Raw genomic sequence first — 22,295 nt, 5'->3', positions numbered from 1 at the left:
ACCAATTATTTCATTAAATTATTTCTGATTGTCATATATTGTCAATATTTAAGCTATTATTTTCTAAGAAGAGAAATTTAAGTAAAAGAAATAAGGAACTAGGATTTTTTTTGAGGGCATGTTGTTCCATTTAGCTTGTATTTTCTAAGAGCCTGTTGAAACTCAGCCCAAATTCTTGCCTTTGGGCTACAGGAAGAAAAAAAAGATCTATGGGGATCTTTTTTTTCCACAAGATTTAAGCAAGATGAAGTTTGGTTGATACAAGGTCATGCTTAAATAGAAAGCTCAATCCATTAATTCTACAAAATTTTCAACCCAATCATATAGAAATAGCCAAACAAACCCTTAATAATCGATCCATCCTGAAATTGTAAAGTTTGGCCCAAGCCATGGCTCATTAACACCTCCAGTCCAATGGAACTCAAATTAGAAGTGTTGACCTCAGATTAACGTCACTGTAACCAGCTTGAGTGTAGAATTGAATCCAAGTCTATTGTACTAACAACTAAAGCAGTTGGCAACTATTGATTGGGATTTGTCTAATGGTGGCGATGACATGGATTATTTGGCGTGCTAGAAATTTTCAGATTTTTAACAACGAGATTGAGCTCTATCTTGAGCACGCTTCACTTTATGTTCTTCTTTGCAAATGATTGGGCCGGAGTTGCACCAGAGAAGTTCTCTGTTGGTTTAAGCCCAACTCCCTCGGCCCTTAATTTGGATGCAGTTATGGGGGCCAGTGGATTGCGTAAGTTGTCTTGGACCTCTAGGCCCACTAGGTTGTTGGGTTTTATTCAACTGTAGTTATATGTTGCAGCCCGTCCTTCCCCCCTCCCCCCACCCCCCCCTTTTCCCCCTAGCCTCTTCTACGCATACTGTAGATTTGTCATTTCACTTAGTTAACAGAGTTTACTCATTAAAAAAAAAAACACTTACTCAATGAAATTGGGGGTCACTTATTAATTAGTTATCATTTTCTAAAATTATCATCAAACTACAAGAATTCTAATTCTTTCATTTCGATATTCTAAAATTGATATTTCTCGATGATCAACAAGTCACTAACAAAATATTTATAAGTAATAAATACTAATAAGGCACCTTTTAAATAGCTGATTTTCTAGTTTGGAAGCTTTCTGATTGAGTCTTATTATAAGATCATTAATAATGGTGGCTTTCTCTGCCTATACCACAAAACAATTTGGAAGGTAATTATCTAGAGAAAATCAAAGTATTTCTATGGCTGGTTTTGAAGAACAAATTATATACAAGCAAGATCCTTGCTAAAAAAGACAGCTGGTGACTTTTGGTTGCCGTCTTTGTGGATCCAAGGTGGAATCCATCTTTCATGTATTCATTAAATACCTATTTACCCAAAGTGTTTGGAACACGATTAAGATTCACCAGTTAAAATTGAAAGGATGGCCTCCTAATCTTCACTCTCTTTGGACTATCTCGAGGAGCAAAAAGAAATTCAACTGTCGATTAGGGGAGCTTGTGATTGGCTGATTTCTGCTCCATGTAGAAAAAATAGCTCCATCTGCTTGGTCAGAAGACCTTCAATCCTTCCATTGTTGGGAACACATTTGTTCCTATGTAGTAATTGTCAAGCATAGAAAGCTCTAAAATACTCTATCATCCTTGATTCCCTCTACTACTCACTATTAGGCTCTAATGTCAGGGCCAGTGGTGTATCTTTCGCGGGAAAGAAGGATTCATCTTTTTTTGTGTGAATCTCCATTGGATTATCAGCTACTCACTTCGAGATCTATGACGACAAATGAATGATGAAGATCAGAGCATTTTGAGAGCTGTGCAAGTGATGATCCAATGATTATTTCACAAGAAGGAAGGTGAATCCTTTTTTCACGCAAAAGAAACAACCCTATCCCCTAATGCTAGTGCCTAACATTTTTTCTAACCCCTTTTTTTTGTATATAATTGAATATCCTTCTTTACTTTAATAAATTGGGGAAGTGCCTTACTTTCTCCATTAACACTTAAAAAAAGTAAAATAATAATAAGACATTTCTCACCAAACAGGTCACCTTTTTTTGTCAAAAAAAAGAGAAAAGCTACTAGTTATTTTTGGCAATGTAACCCTGAGCATCGTCATGTGGTTTTTACTTTTCTACCTCATGTGAAGTCCAACTATGGTAACCTCAATATGGCTGCAGAAGTAAAGCTCCTTGCCTTTGTTTTTCTCAACACACTAAACATGATCCCCCCTTCCCACGTCTCCTTGAAAGCAAATAGATGCTGCTTGCAAGTCTTTCACTTATCCAAAACAAGGTCTCGCTTGTAGAGGCGAGAGAATCACAAGATCCCAAACCCATCAAAAGCTTGAGAGTTGTGATTCCACCCAAATGACTTCAGAAGGATATGTCACTACCGTTGCAGTGAAGCTAGACATGTCGCTTGGCCTTTCTTCCACTGTACCAGTCACGAACGCCATCTCTCTCCTTTGGCCTGCCATTTTTGTGCTGAAAATATTTATACGAGACAAATGTTCCCTTTTGTTGGTGGTCAGGTGGAAACAAAAGAAACCTTCTAGTTTTCTTTGGGCGGCAGGTTCAGTAGTTCGGATAATGGCGGGCGGCCGGCCAGGACTGGGTCGGCCGGAAAAAGAGTTGGTCAAACCAAGCTTTGCACCCTCTAAAGCACGCATTAGGCAAAGCTTTTGGGGCTTTTGAAGCCCACTACAGTCGGTATCACAGGGTGGAGGGTTGTCCCCCAGGAGCCACCGCCCTTTCTATCTACGTCCGTATGCATCACTGCTGACATTGGCATAGGTGTCCAGTTTAGCTGGTAACCATTACCAGCTGGCTAGAGCACTTCAAGCTTTTGGGAGCTACAAATGCCATATGATCATCATATAAACAGCCTCTTAAGATACATGATAAGTGGTGGTCAACAAGCTTCCCTACCTTTGATGAATTGGTAGAAATATGAATCTGATGAAGCTTTTTTTTTTTTTTTTGGTGAAAGATGAAGCATAATTTAGATGTTCTATCTTCTAAACAATGAAGATGGTTAACATAGGAAGTTCTCACCGGAATCAGGGCATCAAGCCTAAATAAAAAAAGATGAGTATACATGCACTACACTTCTTAAACTAGGTTATTAAGTTGCTCAGCAATCTCTGTTTGCAAAAGAGTTTTCTTTACAATTTTCAAAACTGAATTACTTTTTAGCAAGAAAATCTGCTCCCTGTCTTGCATGTCAACAAATAAGATCAAAAGTCACGAGCTAAAACTTTCTCTACATTTTATAATGCCTACTTTAGAGTTTACAAGCCTCCAATGACTTCTCCAAAAGATACCATCCAGCTCAATGGAGGAACGAGAGGTCTTTGTCAACAATGGGATGAACATGTGTCATCAGCTGTCGTTGAGACTGCAGCTTTTTCCTTTAAGTTCCGTCACACGTCGAGCACTACAGTGCACATTCATAGACTTATCAAATAAGACATCTGATAGATCTCCCTCCACTGGGAAAGGTTCCAAAACAAGACTCTATTTTCCTAAGAAAACAAAACTACATATATGTTGACAGGCTAAGCCCCCCATTGGCTATTTCAGAGCATTCGGTAGCAGGTCCTTTCGTGCCTTAGTCTCTAACTGTTACATAGATAAGATCTATATATCATGATCATAAGATCTCTAAGAGGCTAAGTGCATTATGAGGTTTCAACTTGTTAAGTTGTATCGTGTCTATAAAATTACTCTTTTACAAGAAATTAGTATATAAGCGCAAACCTGGCGATGAATGTAAATGTGATATGTAAATCAAAACATTTAAAAACGCTAAAGGCGCACTGGCTATAGCCCTCCTAGTTCTAAAGAAGGTCTAGATTCTAAAATTGGGAGGGATTATACCCTATAGTTGAATGCACTAAAAGGATTTGTCTTTTAGTCTAAATTTAACAAAAATCTTAAGCTTATCTTCAGCACTTGACTCTAAATCTTCGGTACAATTTGTCTACCTCGCAAATGAAAGAATAAAAGGATGTTGTAAGTCTAAAAGCGGCCCACAAGAAGTGATCGATCAACATGAAAAACATGTCTCAAAGGTTCCTTTAAACATTGGACTTCATGACACGGAAACCTCACACCAACCCACTAACCCTCAATGAGCAAAAACATCCATTGTTTCTTCTGGTCAAAAAGCCCTATATGTTCAATTATCCAGGTAAGGAATTCATTTAAAAGTTTTTTTTTAATTACAGCAAAACATAATTATTATTGTCTGCTCAACCTAACTTTGGAATGGATTTATTAGAAAAAAATATTAATTACGATAACAAAAAAATAATATTATTCTTTTGCTATAATCATTTTTCATGAATTTTTAAACTATCGTTTTATTGGAAAACGTAAGCAACGGGAGAGCTTGCTCCCACGCCTCAAACATCCCGAAGGAAGCGCAGGTGGCGAATTATTGATTTAGGTGGCGCAGACCGTGACATCAGCTCGATTCCTGTAGATTTCCACCGGATCCACGAGGTCGGTGGACACGCGACGTGCAGCGATTGGTCCGACAAACGGGGATGGATCACAATCAGTATTACGTGAAACGACCGTCAGCTGTACAGATGGCAGGCCACGCGCCCCCCCACCCTTCGGCCTTCCACGAGATTGGACGGCTGAGATCGAACAAAGCCGCAGCTTTCTTGCGGACGGAAGGCTGTGCACGGAAATCAGAGTTCACCCTAAAATCATCGATTTATTGCTCAAATCCTTCCACGTGGGTCGCGGATAAGTCAGAATCACCCTCACGGGCTCACGGAGGAGGATTAATCTGGTCGAACACGAATCTTAGAGGCACCTTACCGACGATATCTAGCAAGCAACGTACGTACTATTTCATCAGTTATAATCCAAATGCGAAATTTCCACTAAGTGCAGAATGGATGCAACTTCCAGCTTTCAAGATATTGACAGCATTTAACCTTGAGTGATAATTGATGAAAGTCAGCAATTTAGCATTTCTTGGTAGGAGACAAAGTCAACAAATTAAATACTATATTGTTGAATAATCAAAATGTTCCTGATATATGTATTTGGTCATAAGGTAATCAGTCACAAAGAAAAGATGTTTTGGTGATTATTTTAATTAAAAAAATATTTTTTGACAAAATTTTACAACATACCATTTCATTGCAGACATGATGTAAGATATTTTAGAATTCAGTCTTTTTTAAGATGTTGCATGATCCAAAGAAGAAAATAGTTACGACTAGATAAGGACTAGATCACTATAATTTTTACTTCTCACCTCATCTTCTATGATAACAAGGACATGTAAGCCAAAGAATATTGTACCAGGTGCCAATATGACTCATGCTGCATACAATGCAAGTAGCACCAGCCTTCTCCAATATTCAATCATAAGACAGCCTGATACGAGTGTCATCTTTTTTTTTTTTTTGGAGCAAAATTATTCGAGGAAAACAGCATGGAAGCAAATATGGAAAAATCCCCAAAAAAAGCAGGGCATGACAAGTGTCATACATCCACGCGCAAAAGCAAGCATAGAAATGTGCCAATGGACCCCTGCATGGGAGGCATAAACTTTTCTGTAACAACGTGTCAACAGGCTTCGATCCACGGGCCACCTTCTCTCTCTTTCTTCATTTTATTATTCTATTGTCAAGTTAAATTATTTACTAGTTTATTCTTCTTATTTATTATTTTTGAATATTAAAAATATTTAATTATTAATTTATCAATTATATTTGTGCATCTAGGCTAACAAATATTACTATGCAAATTGTCTAGGCAAAAAAATAAAGAAGCAATGTCCCATCAAAATTTGGAAATGTCTCGAAACAAAGAGGACACTATAAGATTGTACACTACAATGACATTTTTTTTTCTATGCACAATAGCATTTATTAATTGACCCTGGATGCGTATGAGAAAGATACAGGACCTAATTAGTTGTATGTTTTTATGTGCGATACTACCATTCTCTTCTACTCTTTGATGACCTCAAATGATAAAATATCAAGCGCAATCATTTAGCGAAAAACCCTTTGCCTCTTTCACCTATCTAAGAAACTATTGCATATCGCATATCACGTGAGCATGACACTTACGTGCGTCCTTATCCTGTTTTTTCTAATAATTGGTACGACTTATATTTTCTCATTGTCTAAGAGTACTTTTAATATGTGAAACAAATAACCATTATTAGCCATTAATCCACAGCGCTGCTTCCACAGCCGCATAATACACTGAACTTTGGAGAGCAAATTAAAATAGAAAACGTATGGCAATTCGCCAGCATGAACACAAAGAAAAAAACGTGAAAAGATCTGCGTTTCATGCATTCACAAAAGGATACACAACTAATGTTTCTCTTTTATTCTTTCTCTCTCTTCATATTTTCTCCTTCAGCTCCCGTCTCTCTCTCTCTCTCTCTCTCTCTCTCTCTCTCTCTCTCTGTCTCTCTATTTTCTATACATGTACTCACTCACATCCAATAGTTCGGGAATAGGAAATTCAAACATGTTGCTGCAATAGCTATCCTTCTCATCCTCGGCGCTGCTATTCACATACGTTGTTGAAGAGTTCAATTGGGTCGGGCTTGATGCTGGTGTCGATAGAACAGAAGTTAGGTTACAATTCGGGTTGCTGATCATCGCCGGAAAGTTGGAGTTTTCGGAGATCAGTTGGGGAATGGATGGATCCGGATCGTCATACATAACACTTGTAGTAGGCACACAATTCTCAGAAAAGTTAGCCTGAGTGACAATTTCTTGCCACAGATTTCTTTGAGCCTCTGGTTGGAAATGCTCCTCATTGGCTTGCATAAGCTGGGTTTCATCAAGGAATTGAGCAGCAGAAGTGGTGCAAGGAGGGAACTCTTGTTGAATTGGGGTTTGGAGCTGGTGGGCTGGGAAGGATGGGTATGGGTCTTGGACTTGGGGATTGGGGAGCTGTGGCCCTTGGAAGTTTTGGGCAAGAAGGTTGGAGTTTTGGCATTGAGATGATAGGAGATTGGTAGCCAGTCTTATGAGCTCTGAGTTGACGAGGGGTTCGAGCCCGAGCAATCTGGATAAATCGAGTTGGTTTGGGTCGTACAAGGATGGGTTGAGAAGCGAAGAGAGGTCGAGGATATCGAGGCGGGGGCTGTGAGTTACGGGATCAATTCCCATTCTAAGAAGCCTTTTTCTGATGTGGGTGTTCCAGTAGTTCTTGATCTCGTTGTCCGTTCTTCCTGGCAAGCGAGCAGCAATCGCCGACCACCTGAAGCTCATAACAGTAGAGACCATGTTAATTCAGAACATCCAAAACTATGAAGACACAGGAACAATTAAACAATTAAGAGCTTTGGACCAGTTTGCTTGCCGAATTTTTTTTCTGAAAAGCAATTTTTCTAAGAGTCATCATAAGTAGACAGAATATACTGAAAGCTTCAAGCGAGAAAAACTCACTTGTTCCCCAGTATACTATGTAATTGAATAATTGTCTCTTCCTCTTCAAATGAGAACCTTCCTCTTTTGATATCAGGCCTTAAGTAGTTCGTCCACCGGAGCCGGCAACTCTTCCCACACCTCGCGAGCCCTATGAATCAAAACACTTCAAATGAGTTCTACCTCGCAAGACCCTTGAGTTAATCCATCCACAATTCAAAAACAACACTTCAAGCTCACAGATAACCATGAGTGCAACTCAGGACCATAAGCTAACAAAAAAAAGAGTCGCTCACCAGCATTCTTTGGGAGGGTTCTCCAGCTACCTTGCCCGTGCTTTTGGATGTAGTCGATAAGCTTTTGATCCTCTTCCGGCGTCCACGGCCCCCTTTTCAGTCCATTCTGATCGCAGCAAGGTGCTCGTCCCATGGCGGCGATAACCAAAAAGTCGTTTTGCCAGGGGAATCGACTTCCCTTTTGGAATCCCTGGTGTTTGGAGGAGATGATTGGCTAAAGGATGAGAAGAAGAGCTCAGAAGCTTTGTTTTGGGGTCCAACAGCAATGGGGGCCGGCTTTGAATGGGAGATGGCAGTGTACGAATGGTTTATATAGAAGGAGGGAGGAAGGCAGTAGAAAGTCAACAGGATTCGGTGCCGGCCTTTGCTTATCACCAAGGCGACGTGTCTCCCTCGCGAATGGTGTCTTTAATCTCTCTCGGTGGCTAAACTTCTTGAGGGCCTGGAAGGAGCGGAGGGGAGTCCAACAAGCTACATCATTACAGGAATCAACGGCCGTGATTGGCTGCGTCTACGGCCACGTTGGTGCCCGCGGCGTAGGCAATAATTCGCATCGTCCCTCTTTTTATCCATTACCTGGCGTTAACTTGGTGGTGCCACGTAGCTCTCATGACGCTATGGACGTCGACACATGGGTGGGGAGCTTTTCACGCTCACGTTGTTCTTGCGTGGTTCATCGGCTGTGTGAGTGCTCACATGGTTGATGTTTGTAGTGACGCAGGGTGACATAAGGCGCACCACAATGGCAAACGTGAAAGATGTTTTTGTGTGTGTGTGTTCTTTTTCTGGAGAGAATGGAAGATTGGATTTGGAAATATTTTTCAATTTATTGTTGATTTTTTTTGTAGGATCGATTACTTGTTGCCTTAACTTGTAATTAGGTCACATCTACGTAGACTAATTTGATCATTGCATGCAAATGCGGTCCCAACGTACAACGTCCGTACATATAGCATTCTTACCGAGTATAGAATCAATTCTACAGTTCAAATAGTAGTGCGAATAGAAATATTAAATCTAGCCTTAGTGGATTAATCATATTTGACTTAGTCAAATCAGAAAAAAAAAGGGTAGATATAGATGGCGTTATTTATTCTCTTTTTTTTCCCTTCGAGAGAAATTGTTTAATTTGGATGAACTATTACTGTTGGATCCTGACGTTTTTAGGTATTTCATCTTATATAGTATTAATCAATGTCTTTACACCTTTGAGAGGCAAGTAGATAGCTAAGTTTCATATCTTGATTTCCTATTTAAACAAAGAAGGTTAATTATCCATGATAATGCAAGACTATACAAGTGGATTGCATGGAGAATCCCTTGTTTTAAAGTATACAGCCCTGCTTTATTTATCAGCTCAATGCACTCTAATATTGTCCATGCAGTTGCTTCTCTTTGCTACACTGCAATTGGTATTTATGTTTGTTTGAAATATAATAGAATTGATCATATCCTATAAATCTATGCAATGTATTCCCCACAAAATAGAACATTTGGTAGAAAGCTTCCATTAGTGTCAAAATGCTTTTGGACGGGAATGAGATTTTGTATAACTTAAGCACACATACATCATTCTTACATCCTTTCATGAATGGCAAAAGAGATAATCATACATGTAGAAGGACAATTCTCTATTATGGACATCAGTCATGTCTGTTAAGAAAAAACCATCGTCTTTGGTGGACCACTAGCTACATCTTGAGATAGGTCATAGCTTTCGAAATATGAGCATCTGTGGAATCCAGAAGGCCACTAAACTTGTGGTGTTTTTCCATTGATCAAGACATTCAACATACTGGTACGAATTGTTCGCCAAACAAGTGCTATTATCCCTTTGGCAAACATTTTGCTCTATTCAAATCATGCATATGGTCATTGTACATCTGATTCAACGATTTTGTTTCCTAGCTACAAATAAATTATGGCCACAACTGCTTTCTTTTTAATGATGTGCTAGTGGAAAAATCGTAACTCTTATCATATACAATGCAGTAGCATCGCCGTTTTCAATGCTATCAGCAATATACAAGAGGTTGCCTTCAAAGAAAAACTATTCTCTATATTGCTTAGTCATCGTGTGACTTCAACCGGTAGACTAATATATCACAAGATATTTCCCACAAAGAAAAAAGAGATGATTTTCCTAAATTTGTTTTCATGAAAGCTCCAAGATTTCTAGCACATCTATACTAAGGTTTTTAATCTGAAAAAATTATTATCTTAATGATAGTGAGGGATGGAGTGGCCTTACAGCTTAAGCATATATTTAGAGAAGCAAACAGAGCTACGAATTGAGTGGTTGTCTACGTAGCCAGCCATTTCGGAGGCATCATGTGGGCTAATTTTCTAATTTTATTAAAAAAATATTTTATATAATAAACATGACGGTTTCATGAGGGAGGCTTTCTAATGCAGTGACGAGGCCGCCACGTGGGCACATGTCACCCTAAGAATCTTGCACTGTTTAATGTGGGGTCCGCAGTACGGATCCCGCTCCTTGCCAGGCCACTATTGTGACGCGTGCCCCTTTGCCTGGTATTCGACAACAAGGCCCCTACTTTTTTGACCGAGCCACTCTTTGGGGACCATCAACTCCCAAAAGCATCCAATAATATTATTGTCTTATTATCCAATGATTTATTTATAGCGAATTATAAGCTATAAGAGGAGAGGACGAGCATGTAGTCTCAAAGGTGTAGAAAAGATAGTGTGCATGATGCCTCATCTACTCCAACAACAATTTGGTTGGCCAAATATTATATTCATTCGTTCTCTTGCAAACTATTAATTACTTTAACCCCCCAGCAGGAAATATTATATTACATTGTAAACGTAACTAAGATAGTCAGATCATTGGAAAAGGGTCTTTAGCTAGATTTGGTTATGTTCCTGTCACCCATATTCCCTTTAGCTTACCCCCCTAGGAAGAGACAAAGTAAAGCATCTGTTTGGAATTCATAACATGTTGTCAAGTTGATGGTCTAATAGATACGGAAGTAAAACGCCGGTTTTTCCATGAACAGAGAGCAGACTTTCATGCCCAAGCATCGTAGGTAACTTGGGGAGGTCCCCTTATTCTCAAAAAAAACTTGGGGATGCCACCTTGATGAAAATTTGGTAAATGGGAATGCAAGGTGAAAGCAGCTGTTCTATCCAAACTTGGGCGGCATTGAAAATGACATGGCATGACTTTAAATTGTCTACTGCGTCGTAGAAATGTTTAGGAAGTTTCTTATAAGATTTATGCTGCATTAATGCACCGTCGTGGTGACAAGATACCCATTTCAGAAGACTTGGCCTTGGATAGCAACCAATTTTGATATAGGATATTTTTTTTTCTAAGCACCTTTTTATGCTATCTAAAAAATTATTGCTAGATTAGTATTGGAACGAGTTCAAAACAAGTTGTGGCGAAATCAAATTAGGCTACTCACCAATGCTAGGCATGTAAAAGTTGTGGTCAATGCGAACAAGCATTATTAAACCTCATTCAAAGCATAAGAAAATTCAAAACCAACCAGAAATTGGAGCCCACTTATTTATTTCTTTAGCCAATAAATAAGCTTAGGACCCATTTGGTTGGGGATAATCTGATATGAAAAAATAAATCCCATATTACATAACCATTTTTAGTATGAAAAGTAGATGGAAGGGATGGTAAAATAAATGGTGGATCCTATATCTATTCTTACGAGAGAGAAGATAAAATAAATACCACCAAGGTCGTGGTATTTATTTTCCCATGCCTAATTACTTAGTGGAAGTAATATGAAATTATCATTTTTTGATGAAAATACCCCTATTTATATTTTATGAATAGTGTAGTAATTAAATTATATAATAGATATTAATTATTAATAAATAATTAACAAGTATTCATTAAATTATCAATAAATATAAGATAGGATTTATTAATAATTAATATATTTATTTATGCACCAAAATATGCTAAAATTTATTTATAGTAAAAATATATTCTCTAATAAAAATATGCATAATTAATTTAAAAATATTTATTAACTTATGTAAATATATTTCGATATTCGAAATAGCTAATATTAACAACATTTATGCAAGTGAGCCGTAAATAGCCAACAAATGTATTAAGAAAAAAAAATGTTATTACTTGAATTATTTATTTAAGAGTATTATTGTTAAAAATTTGGTAATATTCTCATATAAGACTACCTCCAACCAAGTATAGTGACCTTTTCCCGATACAAACTTTTTGAATTTTTTTTCACCAATCAAATATGGTAAGTTTTATTTTCTCCCACAACTATTTTTTAAATAAATGATTCCTAGGAATACATATACCCCGTCCAAACAAACCCTTACAATGTGCGTGGTAAAGAGTTGCGACATAACGTGGCCTCGATTCACTTCTTACGTACGTACAAGTCGAGCCCCGGCTTCAAGTGGTCATACGACGAGTTGGTAATAGAAACAAGATTGGAAAGCACCTACCCAATGGTAATTAGCAACATGTCAGGTGCACCTCTTTTTCAACTCCTAAGCATATGCTTTTGTTTTTATGAGTTTAATACATTAGCAAATGATCAGAAAGTTTCAGGAGATTTGCTGTCTTGTTTTGGTAACAATGCTGCAAGTTTTATTTCAAAGGAAAAAACCAATGAACGGTGTAAGTTAACAGCAAGGTTATACTACAAAGGAGGCAGAGACGCATGGTTTACGGCCATACATAGTTTAGTACATGGCAAAGGCCTTGAGGTCTCAAGTTCTGGTGCCCTTTTCATCCCACAAGCACTCCATTAGTTTAATGCACCGTACTCATCCGCGGTTGCCTCTGTGTCCGGTGCCATGGAATCAAACCACTTTTGGACCAGCTTCCAAGTTCAAGGCACCACAACACTGATATTTTTCTTTGTTATAAAAAAAAAGCCCGTGTCGCATGCCCGCTTTAGGCAATTGCATGGCGCCACCTTAGCCTTACGTGTCATTTCGCTTGCCCAACAAAGTGTCACACGTCTGCAAGTTGACTCCATATATAGAGTAGTTAATAACAAGCGTAATAGCTAGCATGATGTGACCCGTTTTCTGAGTTTTATTATTGTTTTAGTGAAGCTTGTCAACTTGGTACTTGAATATGTTATGCTAACACTCGACGCTTTTTCAGATTTTGTGACGGTATGCAGATCTATTTTTCTCTTCGGACACGCGAAAGTCGATCCTAATCAACTCGACCATGAATAATGGACTTTTGAAAGGGCTTACATGAAGGTCTAGTCTCGCTTTCGCTAATTTGTCAGTGCAATGAATACCTTCACGCGTAGAAATGGCGAGCAAAGAGCTGTTAGATTTCACCAAGATGATATGATCTAGTAGAAAGGAGAATTCTGACCTTGCTTCTACCAATAATCCTCACATCTCACCCATCTTCCACGTTGCGGACTGACCTAGCAAACTAATCCATATGGAAGGAGACTAAGGAAAAAAATATATGATCTTCTGGTGAGAAAACTCGGATTAGATTAATGAGTTTGAGATTGCCATGCATGGTGTCTTGGAGACAACTCGTATTTTTTGTCAGCTCACCTAAATAGGTTGGAAGCTCTTACATCTCATTTTCAGTAGGGCAACTCCCTGGCGACATTCTGGGGGTTTTCTAGTTCTTAGTTGCCTTCCTTAGCTTCCTTGTCCTCGGAAAAATAGTAAATAACCTTAATTTGGGTGGTACCCAGTACCCATTGAGGTGTGCAATTAGGCCCAACAAACGTTGAAGGGGCTGCAGGTGGTAGCTTAGGATTGGGAGGACAACCAAATTACTAGGATTATATTTAAGACCTTTAGATCTGGTATGCTAGTTGTATATAGTCAAGACCTTCAGACATCTATATTATTGTAAATCTATTCAATAAGCCTAAAATAAAGTATCTTTAGCTTGACAAGGCATATGAGACTTTAGCCGAACCAGTTGATGCCCTCCTCCACCCGGTTTGACAATTGACACGATACGAATTTGTGAAAATGATGAACAAAACTTGGTCTCATATCTCATTTTTGAGTCACGATTTAGTGCAGCAATATTTAAAACCAAGGGAATGATATATAAAATATGGGTGCGGATGTGCCAAATGGTGAGTTGCTCATGCTTAAGCTTGTTGCTAAGCTCGATGGTGTTATGTTCAAGAATGGCTCCTTTATGAACTGAACTGAGCAAGCTTGTTGCCAACTCAAATGGAGTTTCCACACAGTTTGCAAACCAAGCGTGATCGACATCAGTTCGTTCACGGGCTGATCTCTAAAAGCTTTCGAGTTGGTTCTTTTGCACCCCAACCTGACACTTCCTCGAACAACCATCAGACCGTCAAGGAAACATCAAAACATGTTGCATTTGTTTGTTCGCATTGGTGGCCAACCATGCATGCCACCTGAAGCCTGACTTCCAAAACTACACGCTTGTACAAATGTTTCAACTCCCGAATCTCTAACCGAGAAGTTGCTTGCAGTGTTGATGTGCTGACGTACATTGAGAGGCGAAGGTGACGAAATGGACGTCACACGGAACATCTTAGTATTTTACCATGCAAGTTTTAGACAGGATGTACGACCGACCCTTGATACTTCCCATGCATTTAGATGGACTCCTAATGTTAGTACATATATGTAGCAGCTAAAAATTAAAAAAATAAATTTTCGAACTACGTAAATAATATAGTCTTTAAGCAAATGTAAGGTCACGATCATCCACAATTCCTCTCGTATATATTACGTGTCCTGACGCCAGAAACTATTAGAAAAAAACTATCTGAAAAAGATAGAAAAAGAATCTCTGCCTAATAGCAAACACATCTGTCAATACGAGATTGTCAAGACCAGTGGTCAGTTAGGCCAAAGACTATATGGACGTTTGAAATGGCCCGGGAGCAAACCATTTTCTCTCTTTGTTGAAAAAGAAAAAAGAAAGAAAAACCATTTCTTTGCTATGATAGCAGAAGACGTACTATTGTTGTTTTGCTTATTCTAAGGCAATAGATTTTGTTTTCCCTCTTTGTTTCGCATGTCGTCTTTAACGTCATCCAGGTGCCTGCATGTTGAAAAGAAACTCTTTTGCCATGGAAGCCTAAACTCCTGTCGTTGAGTTCTCATATCGATTCTCAGATTATCTAGAACAACATAAATAAATAAAACACACACATGTACACACAAACACACACATAGATACTTGCATATGTATGTATGTATGCATGCATGTATCTATGCGTATATATGTGTATGTATACATACAAGTCATTAAGCACGTATAGACAAGCACCTGACTGCCTGAAAGCCCGTTCTGCAATTTTCCCTTTTTGTTCTTCCCTCCTTTTGTGTTTTTTTTTTTTTTGGCTAAAAGAAAAAGGGAAGGGGGAGGAAGGGATAAGCCTACCCCTGCGTAGCAGTTCCCACTGGGCCCCCACTCTGCCAGAAAAATGTTTGATGCGGACAGAAATGACCGTGTTGAATACCCCGACCGGTTTTACTCATACCCTCCCCACTCGTGGGCCCGGCTCGGTTATCCCTTTGGGCTCAGGCACGAATACCACATATGAGTACGTCACATTTGGCACCACCGAGGCTACCAGCAGAGTGATACACCCTTCCAGACCCCGTGTCCGAGCAGAAAACATCCGGTCTCTATAATTTAATCGACGCCCGTACGTTTCGAATTCGGAACCACTTGGTTGGAAGTAAGGCCACGCTCTCATTAGGCTACCACCTCAGTGGCTTCCCCTCTTCTGTTCCCCACTCAGAATGATGGCCGGAGCGCCATTACCAGCATAGGCCACCTTTGAAATCTGTTTCTCGTTGTCCGTTTAAAGCATCCCTTCAGCAAGTGCAATTCAGTTTTATCATAAAACAAAACAACCAATCTACTGTACCGATGTGCCCGATCATGAGGTACAAATTGTGCAATTGTCTGATCGACCATCAATAATCCCAACTTAATAGCACAATGTTTTCTCTTCATCTGTATCTCATCTTGAGCCAAAGCAACCTTGTTACTGTATGATAGTGTCGACTAAACCAAAGTATACTACAAAATTAGGAAGTACACAAACAGCATTATCTAATGTTCGAAGCTGCACCATGACATTCTCCTAAATTATATCTAAAAATTATTTTTTTTTTCAAAAAATCTCATTTTTTGCAGCTTTTCCGATCTTTGAACTCTAAACACGTTTCTTATTTTTTATCTGACAAAACTGAAATTGGGAAACACATTCCATCGTAAAGTTAGTTGAAACTATAGCACATTGCAAAACCCAATATTCTCAATCATTTAAAGCAACAGCCACCATAATGCATGGAGCAGCCTACCTGTGGCAAATTCATGTAGACTTTAAATTTTAGTAATTTACAAGAGGCTTTAAAACAATTTATACTCAGCTATTCTAAAAGTAAGTCGTTTTGAAACTAGTTTCAATATGAATGCATCATTCTTCAAACCACACCAAATGTTTTCATAACAGAAAGAATCAGAAATTTTATTTTTGGCAAAGAGCAGTTTCCTTGACCAAGCAATTATGGATACATTTCACGTATCAAGCAATTGAGGAATTGGACGAAATTATTTCCAAGAGCTGTTTGTGTAGTGCCCCATTTGTCACAAGTACACCACCGGATGGGAAGATAATTCTTCTATCTACTTGATCAGCAGCAAGATCCAGTGGACTTCCATTCCAGTCAGTAACCTGATCAGATGAAGCTAATTTCCTGATCCATAATATATAAAACAAATGGAAAAATAATGCATTGACATAAAATTTGGCAGATACTCGAGGACTAGTAATCTCAAAACAAACTTGAGCGAGAGCTTGAGCAACAAGGAAAGACGATAATGGGAGGCTTCATATGGTGACCATAACCAATTTTGGAACTCTAAGGGGGTCATCACACATACATATTAGACAGATTCATTGCAGCAGAATTGATGGTGCATAGCATGCGCTAGAACCAATAAGATACATATAGAAGCACATGCACAGTGTAATCAGTAAACACAGCTCATCAGGTAGGCCAAATAGTAAACAAACTTCCCCACTTAACAAGGATATCAGAGGCTTCGTCATCAGGGGCCTGAGTTCCAAGGTGGTCGCTGCTGGCGGCCGCCAGATCTTTGACATCTTTGTGCTAGGAGCAGAGCTGCGAGGGGCCTGGACTGGATTATGCTACACCAGACAAGCGCTCCGGGCTACTTCGATCATATTGGAGGGTGACTCAGCCACCGTAATCAAGTGGGTCCAAAAGGGCCCGAGCGGAGGGGGAGGGGTACACCCTTTTCTTCGAGATATTTGGGATATGGTGAGTGATATAGTGGCTTTTCAGGCTAAACATGTGTATCGAGAGGCCAACAGGGCAGCGAACTGAGTGGCGGCGTATATGGCGTGCCACTCAGAAGACACCCTGTGGACAGAGGAGGGTGAATTGCCTAGGGCACTGTGTGACTTAGTTTTTGCTGATTCTACCGAGTGTATTCATTCACGTAATATATGAAATACCCGTCTTTAGCAAAAAAAAAAAAAAGAAAAACATATCAGTTATTCACAAATCCGAAACCATCATTTCCAAATACAAGCTAGAAGCATTTGTCAAGCTAATTAATATAAAAAAAAGCAGATACAACACGGCCAAGCCAAAGAATGAAAACTAAGATTATGCAACTTTTGAGAGCTCATACCTTCCCTCCTGCTTCGTGTACGCATACAACTCCAACAGCATGATCCCAAACCTATATTAAGATGAGACAAAAGCCATCAATGCAAGTTGATGTATAATATTACAGAGTTGACTAGAAATGGAAGTATAAGTACCTTGATGACAGTTTGAGCCCTTGCTCGAAGAATGAATACAGAAGCTCTACCTGAAGCAACCATTAGGTATTTGCACAGGCTGCAAAAGCATAAGCAAGTGGATATCATTTAAGTAAAAATTATGAATTTTGTGCTGACATTATAGGAGTAGAAGCCTAAGTTAGAAAAATATGCAAGGACAATTAAGCATAAGAAAGCACAAATCCTGAAAAACTGAAGAGCAGAGCTATTCTGAATTTGAGGAGAAGCCAATTATCTATAACACCATCCATTAGCAAACACTTTCTTTATATATTTTGTATCATTAAATGCAGTAAACAGAACATCCAAGGCAAATCGCATGCCCAAATGCATAACACGCTTCAACAGTAAAGCACACAAATTACTGCCCCATGCACCCCCGTCCCCCCCCCCCCCCCCCCCCCCCCCCCCGCCCCCCCCCCCTTCTTCTCCCAACAAGGAAAAAAAGGCAGAAGTTCCGATGAGAGGAAAATTTTCAGAGTACTAACAAGGATCAAACGAGTTAGCATTTGAACAATGCTTTGATTCCTGAGTCAACCTTCCTTCTCCATTCAGGGCCTATCCAAAAGATAATCTAGTACCTCTTGAAAAGTGTGTAAGTTCTAGTTAGTGAAGTACTAATCTTCAACAGCATATATTCCTTTTAGGTCAATCTTATTATTTCTCTCATAAACTGGGCATTTTGGTGTGCCTACCAAAGGGAATTCTATATGGTTCCAAATGTTCTTACAATGTCTCTCTCCATCAATGAGAATCCATACACAATGATGTATGCACATATCTTAACAACCTAGTAGAATTACTTCCTCAAGCATTTTCAGATTGCAGACTCTCTAAATACTTCAATATTGATTCCATTTGTCCTGAACTTCTTTCTACTTGAAGTTTATTAAATGTCTGAAGATCAAAGAAATGGGATGATAAAGCAAGTCCCTTGACAACTTTATCAGCTACATAAAATAAGATTTCTATGTGAAAGAAGAAATACATGAATGCATACCATCATATCTAATGCTTGCTTGCGTGAAAATGTAGATGCATGTCCCACAAAATTTATATATAGGAAAGGAAAATGAATGGGTGCTGTTTTCAACTAAACAGGCCAGCACATGCCCACAGCCTCCTTGCAAATGGAGAAATGTGCATGTGTGTGTGAGAGAGAAGTTTAAGGCTTTAAGGAAGGCAGAGAAGTGTAGGACTGATGACTTTGGCCAATCTATACAGTCATACTTAGGGGAGGAAAGTATCCATAATCGGGGTGTGTTTAATTTGGCCCTTTGTTACATAGATCTATCTAATTGTACACAAACACAGTTCCATATCTGTCTATCTAAATCTTGCACTCATTCCTTTTCAACAAAACTCTGAGTCAAGGGGATATTTGGTGGGTAAGGCTAATATCTAATAACAAAGGTTTAGCTTCCTTTCAGGTTTCAAGGAATTCACCTCCTGTTCAAAGTTCTCTTGGCTCGCAATTTGACACCAAATCATACAGCACTGCAAGAATTTGGCATTAATACAGAAAAGTCTAAGACTTTGAAGGAACACCTTTGGATCTATAGAGTTGATTCCACAAGAATGAGTTAAGTACTGCAAGATAAATAACACTATAGAGTACATTGTAAAAGCTTAGACATGTCTCTAAATGCAATTGAAGCAAAAGCATCCTGAATGATAAACTCTTTTAAATAATATTTATGACCAGTCAAAAAGATGCTGCTCATAAATCATGATTTTGTGTACTCAAAAAGTACTGCATGAGACATCATTGAAGTTTTGTTTCCTTTTTTTTAAACAATCACATTGCACAGTACTAGATGAATTCTCTTTGGTTGCTAATGCTTGTTATAGAACAAAAGTTGGGATGAAGCTTAAGTTTATATATTCAGGTGAGAATACAGCTCTACTGTTGTCAAGAATCCTTCTCTAAAGTCAAAGGACACATCTGAGATTCAACTAGGGCATATGAGGGAATTTCTTTCACACTTTTATGCCATACTAGAGTGGAAAGCCACAATGAACCATTGATAAAATCATAAGTGAAGAGAACAATGTCAGTCGAAAGGAATCATGTCACAATGGAACAAACCTGCCACAGCATGTTGGCAAAAGAAGTACTTTTTGTTTATCTCTAATATCCCCACAGTCAACTGAAGAGCTGAACAGAACAGATAAAGGTATCAAGTCCCATGTTTGACTATCAGGAATACAGAAGCTTGCCTCATTAACCAACCAGCAGCTATCAACAAAGCATCTTCTCCAACCATCTTGGATTCTTTTATAGTTACCCATTACATCTGAAAATCGCCTTGTCCATGTTCCACAGCCAGAATGGGCGATCATAATGATACCTGGTGTAGACACACCAATTTTATCATCAGACTTTTTAGTGGAAAGATTATATTCTTTCCAGTTTGGACAGCCCATTACACCTATGGCAATTTCTCCTTTGACAACAAGAGCCAAACCCACCTGAGATCCATTTAAGTTATTTTTCAGCCAACAGAAAGGTAATACAAAAATTGTAAACTGATGATGATGAACAATTTAGATACAGGGAGATAAAATTCAAGGTATAGGCCAGAATAACAGAACTGATAAAGGCATTCTACAAAGCGAACTCTTGATATTAGAAGAAAATTGCCACTGCATGCAGTTCTTAATTTTGTTCAAGTATTAGCTGATATCTAGGTGTGATTGAAGATCTCAAACAGATCCATCGCACAAAGAATTTATTCAATAGTTTAGTTGCATGATCAGCACACAAGCTGAATGTTAACAAAATTTCAAGTTGCAAATAAGTTTTGCAGCTTTACCAGTCAAGATGAGCACAATCATGTACAAAACTAAGCCAATGGTCACAGCTACAAGATCAAACACCTACAGGCATGCATGCCATTGATTTTCAACCAAAACAGAAACAAGTGAAAGATGGCAAAACAAGAAGCTCACAAACCATCCCTTGAGATGAATGTTCAAGAAACCTCCACCATACACAACAAAATTAAGAAGGTTGTTAAAATGAATAAAAAAAATGGATGCTAACCTTTACCCTTTACTTTGTCCTAGAGATTAGCAGGTTAATTACATGTACATATTCATCTTTTACTTCATCTGAAATACAAAAGGACATGATTGGCATCAAAATAGAAATTGAGAACGTAAAGAAGAAGCAAAGCATACCACATACAGGGCATCACTGCCCTTCAAAAATCCTCGCGTGCCATCAATTGGATCAAGCACCTACATTCAAGAACCAACTCAATCAACAATAAAAACAAGAAATCCTCAAAAACAACAGCATTATAAAAACATGTTTCCTAATAGCATACAGTAGCCTCTATTCATGACTAAGTAATTAAATTATTCAAATATCAGTATGCAATTTTTACCCAATAGGCTGAGGGTTCTGCATCAAATGAGACCGCATCCTTCCCCCCTCTATCAATAGCCTCCAACACATCATCAGAAGTTAAAGGTTCATCAACACTGCTCGTCTTCTCAGCCACAGCACTCAACACTGAGTCAACAAGAAAATTAGCACCATGAACCTCACCCCTCTGAGCATGCACAGAATTCGACCGCAAGAACCCAGAGTCCTCTTCAGCCACTAAAGGTATTGAAGGAAACAAACTCTTCAGCTCTGCCATTGCAACATCACCCATTAAGAAAGTAACTTTATCAAACCTAATTCCAAATTTTGACATCAAAATCAATCTGCACCTGGTTTAATTACCCCGAAACTCAAGGTATCAAATGCTTAAAGAAGTTGTTGGCAGTTATTAGGAAATATAAATACAGATAACTTACCCAAGCTGATCAGAGCCTGCACTCCAAAATCGGCTACCGTGACAGGCGTCCGATCATTCTTTTCAAGAATCCGACCGTCGCTCGAGAGCAATGATTTCTTCACCTGATCAACAAAAAAAACCTATATTTTTAAAGAAAGAACCTTTATTGGTCACAAAAAACGATTTTATCCAAATTTATCTTCGTTTTGTTACGAATTCGATGGAATTGAATAAGATGCGTACGTCTACGCAGAGGCGGCAGGCCCTCTCGACCACATCGACGGCGGCTTCAAGCTCTCGGTGGAAACGCGCTTTCTCCGGCGGGAAGGGAAGGCTGGACCTGGAAACGAGAGGGACTTCTTAGAACGAGGTGTCGAGAACCCTAGGGTTCTGATTCGATTCGAAGTCTCGAAGTAAGAAGAGGGTTTGGATCGGGAACCTAATGAGAGAGAAGGAAGGAGCGGAAGGAGCACGGGAGGACGGAGAGAGGAGGGGAGCACCGAATCGACGGACCGGAAGGCGGGCGGAAGGGTGGAGAAGCGTCATGGCGGGAGAGAGCCCGGAGACACCCTCTTTTTTCCTCCATCTTTTGTTTGACCCATATCTCCGCGAAAGGCTTCGCGTGTCGCAGCTGCGGACGTCGCGTGAATCGCACGTGCAGGATTTGACGTGTAAACCTTCCCCGGGATACAACGGAAATGTTTATTTCTACATTATACTCTAATACCGAAACTCTTAGGTGTTTTAATAGATCATGACTTATAGAACATAATACCATGTCAAGCTTCTATAGCATTTTTACAGAAGAGTATCTATGACATAAATATTATAACAAGATTTGTTTTGAAGTGGACTGAAAAGTTAGTTCCAATATCCCCAGACAGTTGTTTGGAGCATTTTAAAATAAACCACTTACTATTTAACATGAATATTACATACAAAGTTTCTAACT

The 22,295-nt window shown here is 39.0% G+C and overlaps 2 protein-coding genes across 3 annotated transcripts; both read right to left on the bottom strand.

Annotated features, from left to right (window-relative positions):
- Positions 1–6,290: 6,290 nt before the first annotated feature.
- LOC103711165 (transcription factor MYB102) lies at positions 6,291–8,015 on the bottom strand. Its single transcript, XM_008797215.4, has 3 exons — positions 7,717–8,015; positions 7,442–7,571; positions 6,291–7,253 (listed from the first exon to the last, which is right to left on the bottom strand). Exons 1-3 carry the CDS (start codon positions 7,847–7,849, stop codon positions 6,455–6,457), a joined length of 1,062 nt encoding a protein of 353 aa, XP_008795437.2. The 5' UTR covers positions 7,850–8,015; the 3' UTR covers positions 6,291–6,454.
- Positions 8,016–16,041: 8,026 nt separating this feature from the next.
- Positions 16,042–21,949, bottom strand: LOC103711164 (putative PAP-specific phosphatase, mitochondrial). Of its 2 annotated transcripts, XM_008797213.4 has the most exons (10): positions 21,783–21,949; positions 21,587–21,683; positions 21,363–21,465; positions 20,945–21,195; positions 20,736–20,795; positions 19,786–20,024; positions 19,642–19,710; positions 17,532–17,610; positions 17,399–17,449; positions 16,042–16,412 (listed from the first exon to the last, which is right to left on the bottom strand). In XM_008797213.4, the coding sequence occupies exons 1-10, from the start codon at positions 21,887–21,889 to the stop codon at positions 16,263–16,265; spliced, it is 1,206 nt and encodes a 401-aa protein (XP_008795435.1). In that variant the 5' UTR covers positions 21,890–21,949; the 3' UTR covers positions 16,042–16,262. The 2 variants fall into 2 exon arrangements, with proteins under 2 accessions (XP_008795435.1, XP_008795434.1); XM_008797212.4 differs by having other exon boundaries at positions 19,642–20,024; positions 21,783–21,948.
- Between the last annotated feature and the right edge of the window lie 346 nt (positions 21,950–22,295).

This window comes from Phoenix dactylifera, chromosome 4 (assembly GCF_009389715.1).
Source record: "Phoenix dactylifera cultivar Barhee BC4 chromosome 4, palm_55x_up_171113_PBpolish2nd_filt_p, whole genome shotgun sequence".
In the NCBI taxonomy this organism is placed as follows: domain Eukaryota; kingdom Viridiplantae; phylum Streptophyta; class Magnoliopsida; order Arecales; family Arecaceae; genus Phoenix; species Phoenix dactylifera.
Note: the sequence above shows the minus strand (reverse complement) of the source record. Positions and strands in the feature narration are given on the sequence as shown.

Excerpts from the sequence above, each read along its gene's own strand:
- LOC103711165 (XM_008797215.4), bottom strand. The coding sequence starts at position 7,849 with ATGGGACGAGCACCTTGCTGCGATCAGAATGGACTGAAAAGGGGGCCG. Across the intron at positions 7,572-7,716 it reads AACCCTCCCAAAGAATGCTG|GGCTCGCGAGGTGTGGGAAG; the intron begins GTGAGCGACTCT and ends TTTGATTCATAG. Across the intron at positions 7,254-7,441 it reads CATAGTATACTGGGGAACAA|GTGGTCGGCGATTGCTGCTC; the intron begins GTGAGTTTTTCT and ends TATGAGCTTCAG.
- LOC103711164 (XM_008797212.4), bottom strand. The coding sequence starts at position 21,889 with ATGACGCTTCTCCACCCTTCCGCCCGCCTTCCGGTCCGTCGATTCGGT. Across the intron at positions 21,466-21,586 it reads CCTGCCGCCTCTGCGTAGAC|GTGAAGAAATCATTGCTCTC; the intron begins GTACGCATCTTA and ends TTTGTTGATCAG. Across the intron at positions 20,025-20,735 it reads GCAGTGATGCCCTGTATGTG|GTGGGTTTGGCTCTTGTTGT; the intron begins GTATGCTTTGCT and ends AATGGATCTCAG.